The 16,677-nt window shown below is 39.7% G+C and overlaps 1 protein-coding gene across 2 annotated transcripts in view; it reads left to right on the top strand.

Annotated features, from left to right (window-relative positions):
* efna5b (ephrin-A5b) overlaps positions 1–16,345 on the top strand; it is a 109,290-nt gene extending 92,945 nt beyond the window's left edge. Inside the window, exons 3-5 of one of the 2 annotated variants that reach the window (XM_085475745.1) lie at positions 9,812–9,877; positions 10,238–10,318; positions 11,846–16,345. In XM_085475745.1, the coding sequence (XP_085331871.1) occupies positions 9,812–9,877; positions 10,238–10,318; positions 11,846–11,970 (272 nt within the window). In that variant the 3' untranslated portion in view covers positions 11,971–16,345. The remainder of the gene's footprint in view (positions 1–9,811; positions 9,878–10,237; positions 10,319–11,845) is intronic. The other variant, XM_085475746.1, reaches the window with a different exon arrangement.
* The last annotated feature ends 332 nt before the right edge of the window (positions 16,346–16,677 follow it).

The following is a 16,677-nucleotide window of genomic DNA, read 5'->3' as shown; positions in this document are numbered from 1 at the left end:
TATGTTGCGCTAAACCCTAGAATGGAAAAAATGGGTTAGTGGACCATGAGCCTGACAAGATGGCATTATTTCTGTAGCAAAGATTGAGTTGGCCAAGAAAGTTGGAGTTTTAATAGCGTTTAGTGCAGCGTTTTCTCTTGGTTTCATTGTTCCAGTGTGTTACTAAGCCTTCTGCAGGAATATTTTCAGTGTTACAGTTGCAGCACTTTGTCAATGTCTAATGCCATCATTCTTATTTAATGAAGTGAATACACGGTTTAGCTCTTTTTAATGATAATGATGATATTACGTCCTATAGTTTCTGAGATGTGAATGCTTATTCAGCTATGAAACTATCTTGCTGATATTTAACTTGACTGTTATTATGATAGGATTTAGCCAACTACCTTGTGACAATATCCAGTCTCATTATTGTTGCTAATGATGAAAAAGAAAGAAAAAGACTGCTGTCAAATTCTGTGCAACCGCGAGTAAACACTAATTAAACTCTGGCTCGTGCTGCATCTTGTTAGGAACACCTAAGTACTGGCTGTGCCAAAATTTTGTGATTTATTTGAAGCATGAAAAAGTTGATTCCTGTGGGGTTCATGTGGAACGTGAACACGCAGTACATCTGGCTTTTTTAGCTAGCTGTTAGTTATCACACTATGGGGAAAATTGGCACCGTTTAATAAAAAAAAACCCAAAACAAACAAAACAAAACATCCAAAATTCAAACATGATTTCACTCATTTACTTATATATTTATTCAAATAAATATATATATTTGCCATTTAAAGTGAAAAAACCTGTTATTCTCCATAGTTAGACTGTTGTGTAAATGTATAGTGTGGCATAGCCAACAGAGAAAATCTTAGGCATCATTACCCACTGAAGCTGGCTATGCTGCATAACCGCTCTCAACTGAAATGTCAGTGTGTCCCAAGGCAAAGGTCACTATCCATGAACACACAAGCTGAGGTAAGCAATACTGTGAAAGCGCTCATGTACTTGAGACGTAATAGTTTATCATGCATCCTAGATTAAAAAAAAAAAATCTGTTCACAATCAATATTCCTCAGATTTGTACTCATTTTGAGTAAGCACAGTCTGTCTCCATACACAACAGAGGCCTTTTATGTAAACGGTGCTGACATACAGTATCAGAATATTAATCTTTTCCTTTCTCTATTAACTTTCTGTAGCCAAATGACCGGAGGGACTAGGGGATGAAAAATTTGCCCTCAGCAACGTGATTGATTTGCTATCTTGTTTGTAGATGACAATTAAGATGTCAAATCATATTCCTGCAGAGAAAACGCCCCTTAATGGTGTTTTCGCCCTGTGAGTTTGATGCAGGTCGAAGGTTGATTTGTTGCATCTCTGATAAAATTAGAGAGAGGAGACAGGGTTCTGCTGTCATCTGCTTCGAGAACAGAAAGCGCTTAATCAACGCTAGCAGGATGGAGGAAATTCACTAAAATAGAGGTCATAATTCTTCATTGTAGTTTGCGTCATCCTGTTTTTCTCCATTTGAGGCAGTTAATTAAAGATGTAAGAAAACAAGAGTCGGTCAGGAGCCTTATCTTGGTGTACAAGTCAACGCAAAACAGAGTTAACAAAGTAAATAATGGTGAACACATTCAGATGCAGGAGGGGGATTATCTCAATGTTGGTCACATAAGCAGTTCAGCAAAATGCAGTATTCTGCAAGTGTCTGCCTCCATGAATGACAGCTGGGATAAGCCTGGACAGCGGGAGCCCTTCTTGGGTCACAGTTCACAGAGCAGTCTTGGTTTAAGTGGAGCCCATCTCGCTGAATGCTGATGCAAGCACAATTTTCTAATATGGACACAATCCACAATCGTGTATCAGAGTGATTTTAATCAAAAAGGGCAGATATCCAATATCAGCGGCACCTCACCGCAAGCAACGAGCGAGCAGAGTTATGATGTTTATTAGGCAAGATTTGTGAGAAAAAGGACAGACCGGTGGTTAAAAAGACATTTTCTTGCCGTTTGACTTGCTTGCCTTCATAGACTGGAACTGCTTCTCACAGAACGCACAATCAATAATATCTTTGTGTCTTATCTTGTGGTTATTACAGAAACGAACAGTCCTTTGGAAAGTCTGTGCATGATATCAAATGAACACTTGTTTAATGCGTTATCAAAACCCAGACTGCGGTGGCGATTATATCCATGCTGTATTACAAAATGAAAAACATTTAGCAAAGTTTCAATCAGTCTCCAGATGCCCGTAGGCTAAAATGCGAAATGCTAATGCAACACAAAGCCAAGACTGATCATAAATAGCGAGCTTAAAAAAACAAGAGAAAACATTTGATATTTATAAGGCTTTTTTACAAAATCTCATAAGACATATTTCAGCTTTTCTGGACTGCTACATGCACACAAAGCTTTAACAGATTCTTCAAGACGTGGACTGTAGCTGTCTCGCGATTGACCATAAATCCCGTGATGCGCCATGATCCTTCAAGCCACTCTGGAGAGGAGAGAGAAGCAGAGACAGAGCAGGAAATGGCAGCCACAGAAAAATGGCATTAATGGCAAAAATGAAATAAAGGCGGGGGTGGCGTATGTGCTCTGTGTTTTTCCGGGGCTATGGAAGACTTGCTAATAATGATAAAGAGTCAACTCAGTTCCATTTGTGGTACAAGGAGGTATCCTGCATATGGACGGGCATCATCCATTCAAATGAAAAATCAGGGCTGTCATTGGCATTCAGAAATAATCTGACAACATGGAGTAACACGACACTTGCACAAATGTATACACACTCATCCACATTTTGCATAAATAAACATGGACAGATACACATAACAGGCACCCGGATCCACACTGTCTGGAATGCATTATTATAATCCTGATAGATGGATATACATTCCACCACTATCTCCCCTGGTTACTATATCAGTTATTGTCTCTCTCTTATATCTAATCCTCTCCTTTGGGTTTAATACAGTACTCCCCACTATAGACACAGACATATAAACGTGGACATGGGAAGGTGTGCTGTCACTAAGCTGTGTGCATTTCAGCCTGTTAGAAGCATAATAGAGTCATATGTTATTAGTTTGAAGCCAGGGCCTTCCACCGAGGGTCTTGTTAGAATACCTGCTCAAGTACAAACTCAGTGGGACTGCACGTTTAACAAACTTTACGTAAGAACAGGAGGCAAATCATCGTTCAATAACCTCAGTGAAAAAAATAAATTAAAAAAAGCCACAAATCGCACAACATTTGTCCTATAATCCTTTAAATCTTAATAACAGAGCCACGATTTCCACAATGACCACCAGAACATTTATTAGAAGTCCCAGATTTACAAAGAAGACAGAAGTCGACGGCTTTTCTGCAGGAGTCAGTTCAGATTCAGGGATTTTTTTTTTTTGGGGAGCTTGTACTTAGCAGCTGCCAATGGCACTGCTTTTTTAATTAAGTGTCCTCCCTGTGCCTCTTTGGCACTAGATAAGCTCAGTGTTTTTGCCTCCCAGAATGCATGCCACAGATACAAATGCATAGGTTTGATTATTTGTTCTAAGTGATTAATACATATTTTGAGTATTCAAAAACTAAATTACTACTAATAAGAGACTGTGGAATGATTTGCTCTCCAAAAACATGGTTAACAGTAAAGGGACTGGTTCTTATATGGCACTTTTGCACTCTACTTGAGCACAGGGAGCACTTTATCGAACATGCCTTATTCACACCAGAATTTCCCCCCCACTACACTCTAAGCCTTTTGTACCCAATATTCACACTTTGAATAGAGCAAATAGGGTTCAGTGTCTTACCCAAGATATTTCTGTCAAAGAACGAATTTTAACATTCAACCTGGAGCAGCCAGGAATTGAACAATCAACATTCCAATAAGTAGATTACCCGCTTTACCTCCTGAGCTACAGCCACCCCGAAAACATACATAAATAAATGCTTTTTCTATCTTCTTGTCTACAGTATTTCATGACCGAAGTCCTTCTGGGTGTTCTTGGTGCCTTAATGAAGATACAGATTTCTCAAATATGTTACCTATCTCTATCTGTATATCAAACACATTGGTAAATGTGTCAATTCAATGTGCTGGGTTCTATGGGAAAAAGAATGCCAGGCAGAGCTGAGCTGAAGTTTTGGATTACTATCTCAAAGTCTTAACTCAGTCAAAAAAATATTTTGAAATACCCAATTTAAATTTTTGACAGAATAATGACACATTTTGACTTACAGATGGCTTCTTTTTTTATTTTTTTCCCCAGTCGTGGAAACAAGCCTGCACATGTTTTGGATGAGATCCAATAACGCAAAAATAAACTGGTTTTGGTCATGACAAGCTCACTGGAACTTCAGGCATCCATTTTTTTTTTAAAAATAAATTGAAAACAGTCAATCAGTTAGCTAGCCTGTTGGCCAGACTTGGTTAATAATAGACCATGAGTGAACTCATGGCATACTTGTTGACAGCCCAGAGAAAGCAAGGCGAGATAGAAAAGTCTCTAATCAAGTTATCCGAGTTTGACCGCCCCTAAAGTAGTCATCACAACGCCTGCCAGAAAACAGAGTGGCTGTGAAAAGCCAAGAGATCAGTGGAAAAATAGGGCAGGCGAGGGCTGTGAATCAAAGTGCACACGGCTCCTCTCAACCTATTATGATTCATGCACCTAACAGCCATCTTCAGGAACTGATTATGATTCACAATCCCAAAGTCAAGGACATTCTATCCCTGGCCATTAAACCATTAACAGATATAGTACTGTGCAAAGGTTTTGCTAAAAGCAAATTGGGTTTGCTTAACTCCCACTAAGGCTGCCTCCCTTGCTTCTGTTTCCTCACGTAATCCTAGACTGAAATGATAATGTTGAGCTGAGGGCTCTTTATCGCCACGGTATCTACTGCAGGACTCGTTGCTCAGGATAGTTTTTAACTGCGTGATGCATAAAAACCTAAACATCTATAACCATTGTGTAGCACAGTACAGTGTTAATCTGCAAGCGACTGTGTTTAATTGGTTAATTCTTGTATATTTTTCTCCTTTATTCTTCCGTTGTTACAGTGCACACATTACTGTACTGTACACTCGCGCACACACACACAGAGCCTCACAATTTTGCTCATTTATTCAGTGGGTGGGTACTTGGCCATAACAATAATATTATGATCCTACGTGAGACACTAAGTGTAGTAATGAACCATTATTATGCACAGACTTATTATTCTGTAACTGCCTTAAAACGCCGAACTCCACCATAGATTAATAAATCATCCATTTTATTGTAATTTGAGTGCAAAGACATGAATCGGTTGATGAAATTGAAGGGTTTTCAGACTTTCAATCACTCGCTTTTCATTTTCAAGACGACAAGAGTAATTTGTAAGAGCGTCATTATGTGGTCTTCCACAAAATTATGATGCTGGATGCACTTTGACAAGGAAATAATTGTATCCTTACACAAGTGCTCTGACATTCAGTAGTGTGAGGAAAGTGTTGCACTGTATAATTAGGCGTTATTGATTGCATCTAACTTCCCCTTCTCAACTTATATTTCTCTCAGTGTTTTCCTCATGGCTTGTGACCTTGTCCCAATTGCACAAGTGGCAAAAGGAATGACTTTGGTGCACTTTTGCCAACGATTGAAATATACAAGGAAGGAGCAAAAGGCCAGCTATCACCAGGGGGAGAAGTTTATGTTCCCTCTGATGCATGAATCCAAACCCTCCTCTTTTACTGCTCCTCAGCTCCCTCATTCCCTCCCATTGTGTGTTCGCTGTAGTAGCATCTGGTTAATGGGCCTCTTCAGTCGATAGTCTCTTCCATCTTCTTACACACACATACAGATTCTGTGTATAAAGGCAAACACACATACGCATTCACATTTTTTTTTTAAAGCCTGTAAATAGATACATTTTTGTCCTTTTAAGTCTGCTGCTTTATAAGATGTGGGAGAATAATTTCTGAGGAACATTTAGCCATTATGTGTATGTCAGTGCATATGGACACTTTATTGAACACGTGTTTCATACAGTCAAGTGTGCGCTGTTGTTTGCAACGAAGAGATTATTCTGAACAATGAAACAGTTCATATTTCTTATTAGAGGGGTCATGCAAGCATTCTCTCTCTAAAAAATTAAATAAATAAAGCAAGTCTCTTGAATTAAAAGTTTTCTTTTGTTTATTTAGTCCAACATTGTTCTTTTTTCAGTGAAAGCTAATAGATGCCACAAGTAATTTCTGGTCTCGGAATAGCAGATTCCTGGGAAGGAGGCTGTATAAAAGAAACATATAGATGCTGGCATATAGTTTTTAGAAAGTGAAGCTTTTCGTTTCTTCTCCCCTGTACACAATTTTATGTAAATTCAGAATCCTGAACTTTTGGACATACACTCTAAGCTTGCATGGGGTAATTCACATGGGTAATCCTACTAAATGAAAGACAAAGCCAACGGGCTGTTTTTCTCCGAGCTTGAAGAATTAGCTAACGAGGAATGCTCGGAGCTGGACACAACATTAGACTTTCCAGTTTAACCCCTCCCATCTAACAAATAAGCAGTGATCTAAGGAATGGAGCGCCATTATTAAAACCAGCTGGAGACTTGACACAGGCTACAGGCACGCTAACATCATGCTATTCATGTTACACGTTCACATGATCCTGTACAAGTCTGTGCAAGGTTTGACTTTGGTAACTGAAACCGAAGGAATGCCTTTCTGCGTAACGCTGTTCTATAAAATGCTGACAGTTTGTTGTGACAGTATGATTAGCTTTGGGGGACATCTGGGCTAAGTATGTTCAGTGGATTTTTGTGTGTGTGTGTGTGTGTGTGTGTGTGTGTGTGTGTGTGTGTGTGGAATTGACCACTACAAACACAGCAAACTTAAACATACGGGTGAAAAGAGGAAACTTTTTCATTAGAAATTAGTTAAAGACTGCCCGACTGCATTAGGCTTTGTGGTTGTGCTGATACTGGCAAACACTCAAATGTTTAAAATGTTCAGTGGTTATGATAAAAGCTCAGATGACACAGATTTGATGTTTACAAAATGACAAACAAAACTCACCCTGCATTGTTCCCCCTCCCCCCATTTCACCTGCTAGATGATGGATAACCCATATGCTATGTCAATTTTAGCTTCTGTATTTAGACATCTTTGCTTTTAGCTTTCTTTCAAGATATTTATTGGTTATTCGTCATGTCTGGAATGTAATCTTCCAGTGAAAGACATAGGAAATGTGTTTTGTAGATAAAATTTCAGTTACAATAAAGCTTGGCTTGGGCTGTGATTGAAACAATACTGCTCCTAAGCTGCACTGAGCCCACCTGTTTGTTCTTCTGTAATTGGATTCTGCTTCATTCCATTTGCCTTAATGCTGATGCATAATGCAGTGTACTGAGGGAACCGGCCATTACCAGCTAGGGGACAGGGCACGATGGAGGTAACCCGACCTCCCTCTCACCAATCCCATCTTGGGACATCTAGGGCCTCTGTCCTTCAAAGCAGCCACTTGCTTAGGCTGGATGGATTGATAGTTGGATTGTGGGCCTGAAGGGAGCCAGAATAGCAGGTGTTGATGTTACAGCCTACAAGAACAATAAGCTGGCCCTCAGCAGCTTGTTAATCTAAAATAAGCAGGCACTGGTGTGGACAGTTTGTGCCCAGGTGGCAGAATCCTCATCAAATAGCGAGCATTACGAGCTGCTACTGAAAAGAGAATGCAAAGCCAAAGCTCAGTCTTTACGATTACTCATGCATTATTTCTATTGCGTAAGAGGCAGATATCATGTTCTAGCCAAGTCGATGAACATCCCAACAGCATGACAGAGATGCCCACATGCGCTTTGCTGTTTTCATCAGGGCCATACTTCTCTCATGATCAGCTGCCTTTGTTAAGTGGCTAGTGTCGATGGCTGTGACTGAACTCTGCCCACAACAGTGATGAAGATAAAACATCTGGAGATGGTGTGCGGCTGTTTGGGCGCATATGTGCGCACACTGAGAATGAGAGGATAAAGAAGTGCAGCAATAAGAAGAGTGACATAAATTGCGTGGGCGCTGGTGTGTGTATGTGACTGAGTGGGTGAGCGACGTCGGCCAAGGTTCATTAGCGTTCATCGGCTGCCTCCACACCGAAATAATAAGGTCCTCTCTTTCTCTTTCTCTCTCTTCCCTTCTGCATCTGCTGAATATGAACTGAGCTGTGAAAAATAGTGTCTGATCTCAGGTCACCTCTCCTGTACAGTGATATATGACGGAGATGCGGGTAACAGTTGATGAAGTGACAACATTAAATTGGTAACGCTGAGGTTAAAAATCAAAAGGGAGCGAGAAATCCTGATGAGCTGCACAGAAGGCGGATGAGTATGCGGCGTGTTTTTGATAAGAAAACTGTCGTCGGGATTTTAGGGTGACTCAGGAGACGAGAGCGTGCAAATGCAAGAAAAGAACGGGTCAGATGAGATGGAAAGTCATTAGAAATAATTCTCTTAATGAAAACATTTCCCGGCTTCAGGGACGGCTCACGGCTTTTTTTCCACCACCTTCAGAAAAAATGGATGCTAGCGCATTCATTGGAGCAATGTGTACAGAGACTGTTTTTTTTTTTTTAATGAAAAATATTCTTCAGATACGGCGGTTTATAGAATAATAAAAAAAAGTTATTTAAGAGGATATGCAGAAGAGGCAGTGAAAGTGCTGGAAAGGGGGAAAAGGAGGAAAGCGATTTTGAAATTGAATCCTGACTTCACTGCATCAGACTGATCCACAGAAAACATAAAATAATGCGAAAAGACACCTTAGTGGACAATATGGTCTCACTGGAGCTGAAGGGGATAATAGAAAGAAGAACTAGTAAATAGCATGAATGTATCGCAATAGTGGCAAAAGCCGACTCTTCTTTTTTCTGCTCTGACCCCAGACAATAAAATTTATTGCTAAACTACTACATGTTATCTTACCATGATGGATGCAGGCAGAACTCACCCACTAGACTTCAGCTGACATGTGTTTGACCCCTATCCTCGTCTACAGGAGACAGCACCTGGTGCCTCAACACAACGCCATTAGTGGTCAACCACACACACACACACACACGTTTGCACACGCTCCCTTTGAGATATTTTTAGGGGATGTGATACAACCACCATGGTAGCTAATGCTGAGAGATTCACACCCCGTGGACTTGACAGGAAGGGATCCATTTCCTGACAGGAACCGCAAACCATCCACACATGTAGCACATACTGTACATCCTCGCTGTGTGAACTTTGCGCTCCTGAAAGAAGATTGATGTGTTTCTATAGGAATACATAGAAATGTGTACATTTAAAGTATCTGCATGAGAGTCTTTAACCAGGTTAAATGATGAGAATTATGTTGATCCCACATTGAGCTAGTGCCAGTTTTTGAATCTCAAAATGGTACAATTAAACTGCGAGCAAAGCACTCCACTTTCCCTAGAGTGATTTCTTCAGCACATCTGTAAATACTTTCCAGCTGTAATCCCACAAGAACCGCAGCTAATGCCATAAAATCCACTTACGAGTCAAAACGAACTATTAAGGTTTGTGTTTTTCTTAATAAATTACCTCACTTCTCGTTGTTGTCTACGGGAAAATAAATATATTCATAACACAATCATTACATTATTATAAGACATGCATGGGGTTAGGTTAATTGGTGATTCTAAATTGGCTGCGGGTGTGAGTGTGAATAGATAAAATACACAGTTGCATTGTTTGTTCATTGTTTACTGTATATATCTGATGCTATATAGTATTGAAAGCACCATCTTTTTACCTGTGTCTATTTTCTCCAGCCTCCACTGTTGCTGAAAATGGGAAAAAAACCTGCTTGAAGCTCAAAGTTTTCGTCCGACCAGCAAGTAAGTGCAACACAGGGCTTTGTAACCGAGCTTCTTGAAGTAGCCGGTTGGAGTGAAAATCAAAGCACTTTATGTCCACTTGTCTGGTTACCTCACTACCTTGAGCTCACTGTTGAACATAGCTCTTTCACTTATCACAGCACTGGTTGATTTGCCAAAAAATAAATAAATTTGAAAACATGAAAATGATGATAGACATTCACGTCAAATAAAATAATCTGAATATCTGAATGTTGCCATGAGCTTTGTTGCTTGAGATGTTTATTTTGAGGGCTTGGGGGTGTTGGGGGCTACAAATGTCACTAACCTATTTGGCACATACCTCTAATGATTTCTCATTCTCCCTATTTTCTGTTATAGACAGCTGTGTGAAAACTATAGGTGTACATGACCGCGTTTTTGATGTAAACGACAAAGTAGACAATACATTAGAACCACGAGGTTAGTATGGCTTCCTGCTTTTTTGATTCACTTCTGTATGAGTTCCAGCTATCTGTATATGTGTACCTTTTTCTGTGCCTCTTTCTTTTATGATGCTGATCTGCCCCTGCCTATCTGTCTGTATAATGCTTCTTTTAAGCTGCTTTTTCTCCAGAATATCAAAGTGGTGTCACGTTACTGCTGCTGCATACATGATGTAAAATGCTGCTCATGTAATATTCCCAGCTGCATGTTGTGGTCAATGCCACAACATGCAATCTTTATGCTTACTAAAATTCTTCTGCCTGTATTTTAACTAAGAACGTCAGTTTTAAAAACCATTAAATAATATGAATGCAGTAGGCACAGCCACACAGTAGCTATACATTTGGCAAATTTTAATCTTTTTCTTTACTCTTGACTGACTTGCTGTTGGCTCTGTAGCACAGCATTGATTATTTTCTGTGCTCAGAACGCACAGCAGTTTTATGTCTTCATATATCAGCCTAACCCAGTCTCTGAACTGAAACACTCCACATCACCCACATGCTGTTGTCTCATTCCCAGCACCAGCTCACCGCAAGGTCTGAAATAACAAAAAGACTACCCCACTGTCTATATTTTTTATTTATATATAGATATATACAGTGATATGATCATTGATCACAAAAAAAGGATTCTGTCATTTGAAAATGAGATCTGCTGCATTCTGAAATGTCTTCACCGTGAAGATAAGATATTATGATACCTAAATGGGACACAAATACACAAGTCCAGGCAGAGCAATACTACATCCTAGGGCATGTTTGATACCCATCTGCTTCTCCCCCCTTTGCCCGTCTTAAAACCCTGCCTGCATCCTCAATGGCTGGCTCTCATCTTGCAAGCTTCTTTTGGCTCATTTCCCTGTTATGCCTTCCAAAGGAGAAACATGCAAACATTAATTCGTCATCTGTTGTCGCCCTGTCTCTGCCCAATTTCTACCGCACACACACAGACACACAAACACAACTTTGTATAGTTATGTAACTGTCCAGTCCTCTGTTCTGTCTATCTGTCCTTTACTGTGCATGGTTCAGCTCCTTTCCCATGGTGCGGTGGGCACATGGCTGCTCACAGATACTGATGCCACTGCCAGAAAAACACAGGGGGCAGCTCACCTGGGAGATGAATTCAAAAATGTTTCTGACATTGAGAGTAGAAACATTATATAGCAACTGAAGTTCATATGGCAACTCAGACTTTATGGCACAAACCCAAACATCTATGCTTTTCACTAACTGGTGAAAAGTATTATTGGTAAATAAGAAATATTCTCACACTACAAATGTGAATGCACTGCCCAGGACACACACAAAAAAGTCACAGACTCTTGATATTTTCTTGGACCACCTGATGATTGTGACTTTTTTCCGGCCTGGGAGTGTATTTGAGAATATGTTCACTGAATAAGCTTTTGTGTGTATGATGCACTGTTAAGAGAAATCTGCATGTACCATAGAATTCACTTCTATTTCTTCTTCTGCTTCCTTTCTTTAAATCCTTTAGACGATACCAGCCATGAACCGGCTGAGCCTTCACGAAGTGAAACAAATGATGTGCCACGCCTCCAGAAAACAAGTCCGCTTCTGGCTTCGATGCTGATCTGCTTAGCAGCACTCTCCACTTTATAGCGCCTCCCTCTGTCCCGGAGGTCATTTACACCTAGCGTGGCCTGAACCTGCCCAAGGCTGCAGGGTAGGGGGTGGGATTTGGGTGGATTGCATTTGCTTGTTTGGGCATAAAAGCAGGCTTCTCAAGGAACCCTCTATTTTTTTCAGAAAAAAAATATTTAAGTGGTCTTTCTCCGTCTGTGAGTGAAAAAAAAAAAAGTTGATGTTAGAAGCGGGAGAAACAGTTCCCCCCCTTAAACCTTCAACTAAGATGCCAAATCCTGTTTGACACATAGTGATTCTTACTTTCCCGTGACTTTTGACATCCCTTTACATTATGTTTCTGTCATGGCAACGCTGTTTAGACATACACATATACACACACTTTACATAACACACGACATTACAGTGCCGCAGAGTCAAATACAAAAAATATTGACATCAGCATTGAGCAGGAGTAGAGTTGTTATACAGTAGCCAGTTTTACATAGTAGGACAGTGAAGATGCTAGGTCTTAGAAATGACTGTACATACGCAAACAAATAATCCTGAGACCTCTCAAGGAGCCTTTCAGAATATATTTTGATTGTTCTGTTGGGTCATTAAAAGAAAAAAAAAGATTTTTGCATCTCCGTTCGTCTAGAGTTTTTTTCAATTAAGTAAGAAAAGCTAAGAGTTAAAGACGTAAGAAAAGAAGTGTGAAGTTTCAAGCAGAAGCAAGACGATAAACCTGAGCACTGAAAATTAAATGCCCGGTATGCACCTTAGCCCAACAGGTCTTCAGACTATGTTGGTTCAAAGACGGTCTGAAGATTATTTGTCATTCAATCTCAGATTTCCCTTGAAAATAGAGTGTTTGTATATTTTGGATAAGCTACTTAAAAGGTTTAGCGAATCTTTGAGTTAATAAAGGTAAAAACCATGAAAGTCTGCTCAACAAAGCATTGCTCTGGCTAACAAAGCAATTAAATTGAAACTTTCTCACCAGACTTTTTTTTTTTGTTTCGGCGGATATCAGGATCAAAAATCAATACCTTCTCAAAGTTGATCGTGCAATTTCACAGCAGCGGTCACAGTCATTTTATACAATGTTTACTGAGCTAGGCAGCAATTTGTTCTCTCTATTCAGTTTGAGAATTAGTCAATATTAACACTCCCATAAACATTTGCATCCACAGCCCCCCCACCCCTCTATTGACTGTTAAAAGAATTGTTTGAAAATGATTTGCAGCTTTATTTTTTACATCTCTATAATAATACAGGTTCTAAAACTGTAGGACTTTTGTACTGTGTGACATCAAGCTAAATAAGAAATATGAAAGAAATCGTGGGAAACTGTTTGAAAAGACATTTCCATTATTAGTGCCATATTTTTCCTTGGATCCCTGTCCCATAAGTGTAACCACAGCCTTGACTCATACAGTAGATTTACGTAAAAGTGAGATTTTTTTTAGAGCCAGCTCGTTGCATTAGCTAATGCATAGCTTGTGTTTGCCGTGTGAATAACAACAACAAAATCCATTAAATTCTAGGCAACGCACTGCTTTATTTAGTCTGGCCAGGTTTGTGTTAGCACTTAAATTTAAAGGAATTCGCTGTGACATAATGATATTCAGCTTCCTTCAACTCCCGCTGATGCACATGGTGAGTTAGCATAAAAAGCTTTTATGTTTTTTTTTTTCCTTTTTCTTTTCAGATTGACTTATTTCTTAGTTTTAAAAGAAGTCTGAACACACAGAAAACGTGCTTCCCTTCAGAGCCGGGTTCTTGCACGAGAAACAGGGCACCAATTGGTCTTGAAATATGGATTCAGAAATGTAGAAAAATAGCAAGAAAAGGAGCAAAGGAGCAATTGCATGTCCACCTTCAGCTTCTTGTGTTACTGGCTTAAGTGACTCTTTAATGAGGTTCAAAATGACAGGCATGTGGACCCCATGTTGTGGCAAGGGGAGTTATTTCTGGTATTAAAAATAGATGCTGGAAGGCCTGGGGGGTCTCGGGGGGAGGTAGATTTCCGCCGTGGGGGGTTTTAAAGCACCAATGACCTTGCAGTTTGAGAGAATTGGTGAGTGAAGGAGACAGAAAGAATTAAAGTGAGAGAAACACACACACACACAGATGGAAAGACATGAGAAGTAGCTGAAGGTAGTGTGACTAGAGTGCCTAAAAAGTAAAAAATAAAAATCCAAACAAAGTGACAAAAAATAAAAGAATCCATTCAACACTACTGGAACAAACACCTTCTCTGACAAACGTACGTTCAGTAACATTCAGTCTCAAAGGCACATGGTAATGGTTTTGCTTTGTGGATGCCTTTTTCTGTCTTTATTACTAGAAAGACTGCCTTTGCCTTTTGCCATTAGTTTTTTGGGGGGGTTTTGGTAACAATGCTATCACAGTGGAATAGCAGCTCGGCTGTGAGGGGTGACAGGAGACATGCCATTTAATGAGGTACTAATTTTCAGGATAACACCACAGGGAATGAGCACTGCATATGATTCGAAATGGATGCTTGCGAGCAGATTAACAATAGACTTTTATCGGAAACCAGCTTCAATTGTACTCTTATTAATTACTTAATTACCAATGGTATTTGTCATTATTGCTATCATTGTCATGATTTATTCTGTACACACCTTAACCTGGGAAATGAGGATCAACTTATATACTGGATACTGTGTATCCTGAGGTAGTCAACCATAAAACATGTAGTGTTAGGTTAGTATCCGTTTTGTACCTTTCTGGAGGACAAAAGAAAAAAATGAGATACATCATTGTTAAATCTGTATAATTATTATTGTTATGATGATGATGATTATGACTATTATTATTAGGAAAACTTCTTGATGTAAATAGTGTTTGATATTAAAGTATTAATTTGGTTCTTATGTCTTTTCTAAAAAACAAACAAACAAACAAATACCATATTATCTCGGGGTTTTGCGGAGTGTGTACTGTCTTCAAACGATGCATTGTGTGTTTTGATACTCAATGCCTAATGAAACTTTGAGCTAATACACAGTGGAAACCTGTGGGCGCTGAACACGTATCGGTGAACAGCAGGCTGGACTTTAGCCAACAGGAGGCTCATCTCTTACATGTTTCAAACCAGTCACCAACCACCACGTCTTCATGTCAGGATCCTGCCTTGATAAGAAACATTTGGGACTTAATGGGTGGCCTATTTGTACTTTTTTTTGCCTTCAGTGTTTGAAAGCATGTTGGTCAGCTCAAAAATCAGCCATAACTGGACTGTTGGCTTTTTAAAAAGAAGGATCTCACCAGTTTCATTATGTGGCATGCGCATGAACTTGATGACATGTTTAAAAAAAATCATTTGGAAAAAAAAAAAGTTTTCTTCTGCTGTTATTTTCTTTTCCTTTATGATGTATTAGATTTTCATGTTCATGTTGTGCGATTTCTTTTTTGGTTTTTTTGCATCCCCATTTGAGTGCTGTCATTAAACTGTGTAGTTACGCAAATGTACATAACAAATATCATTTTTGTGAGGTTACAGTGGGGTCAGTCATTTTGTAGTTCAAAAGCAACTTTAAGTTTTTTTTTTAATAAGAATGACTCTCTGTATCCATCTACTGAAGTCATCCCATGTAGCTGCACTCTGTCTTCTCTGACTAGTCATTCACTTTCTGCTCTCCCAAGAGGAGGTGTTTGGGAGTGTATACATCGTGTGGATGTTTTTCAGTAAAAAAAAAAAGAAAAGAAAAAAGAAAAGGAAAAAAAAATGTGTGTGACCTGTAAGTTTGGTGTGTGCATGTCTCATTTGCTGTTGCTGCAGTGAATGGGAAGCGGCAACCCTCTTTGGCAGCAAAGAGTGTTTCCCATGCCTTAGCCCTTCAGCCTCTGCCCTGGCAGCCCGGTCTGTGTACAAGACGCTTTCTGCCATTGTGCTTTTACACGGAACAGCTGCTGGCGTCGAAGAGACTACGACGGGGCCCTTCACTTTCTCTCCCTTTTTAACAACCCTAAATCACTTGTCACTACGGTAGACATTGGTCCCGGGCACAGTTCAAGGATTAGCGCACCCCCTTCTACCAATCCAAAACCGGATTGTTAGCGGGGTAAAGCCCATCATCGATCCAGGTTCCGTGGGTTCTCAGCTCGCCTCTTGCTGATGAGCCACTTCTTCATTTTATGTCTCATTCTTCTTGTACTTGTATAACCCCACCCCCCACCGCACCGCACCACCTGCTATCTTTCTTCCTTCACCTCTGAACTCAGCTCCCACTTTGCCATCAGTGGGGAAAGTTTCCAACCTGCTCTTTTACATTATATAAACAAAAATTAAAAATGGACAAAAAATGATCTGTATTTGTATATACACATGTCTGAGCTACTATGAGTACTACAATAAAACACAAATCCATTGCTTTGCTGACTGTGCTACTGTTTTTCTTTTTTTTTTTGTAACTCATTTTACAAAGGTGTGGAAACTTAATTTAAATGTACGTGACCATGGTGTATTAAGAAGTACTGTATTAGGGTTGTTTATTGCAGTAAACATTCCTACTGTAACTAATAGAGAAAATGAACATACTCCTCTGACACTCGGGCAAAATCATGTCTCATTATGTGCCAAATTGAATGTCATCAGCGTGCGCACACACACTTCTCTTTAGGTTTCTCCATATCTGTGCCCCTGCCTAGCTGTCTGTGCAGTAAAATCACACTCTGTAAAGACAGGCAAAGAGGAACACCATCCATCAGGAT

The sequence above is a fragment of the Copadichromis virginalis genome, linkage group LG12, assembly GCF_057382275.1.
Source record: "Copadichromis virginalis isolate Kocher_CV1m ecotype Utaka linkage group LG12, C_Virginalis_male_GT1.1, whole genome shotgun sequence".
Classification (NCBI taxonomy): domain Eukaryota; kingdom Metazoa; phylum Chordata; class Actinopteri; order Cichliformes; family Cichlidae; genus Copadichromis; species Copadichromis virginalis.
This window is presented reverse-complemented; position numbering and strand designations above follow the sequence as displayed.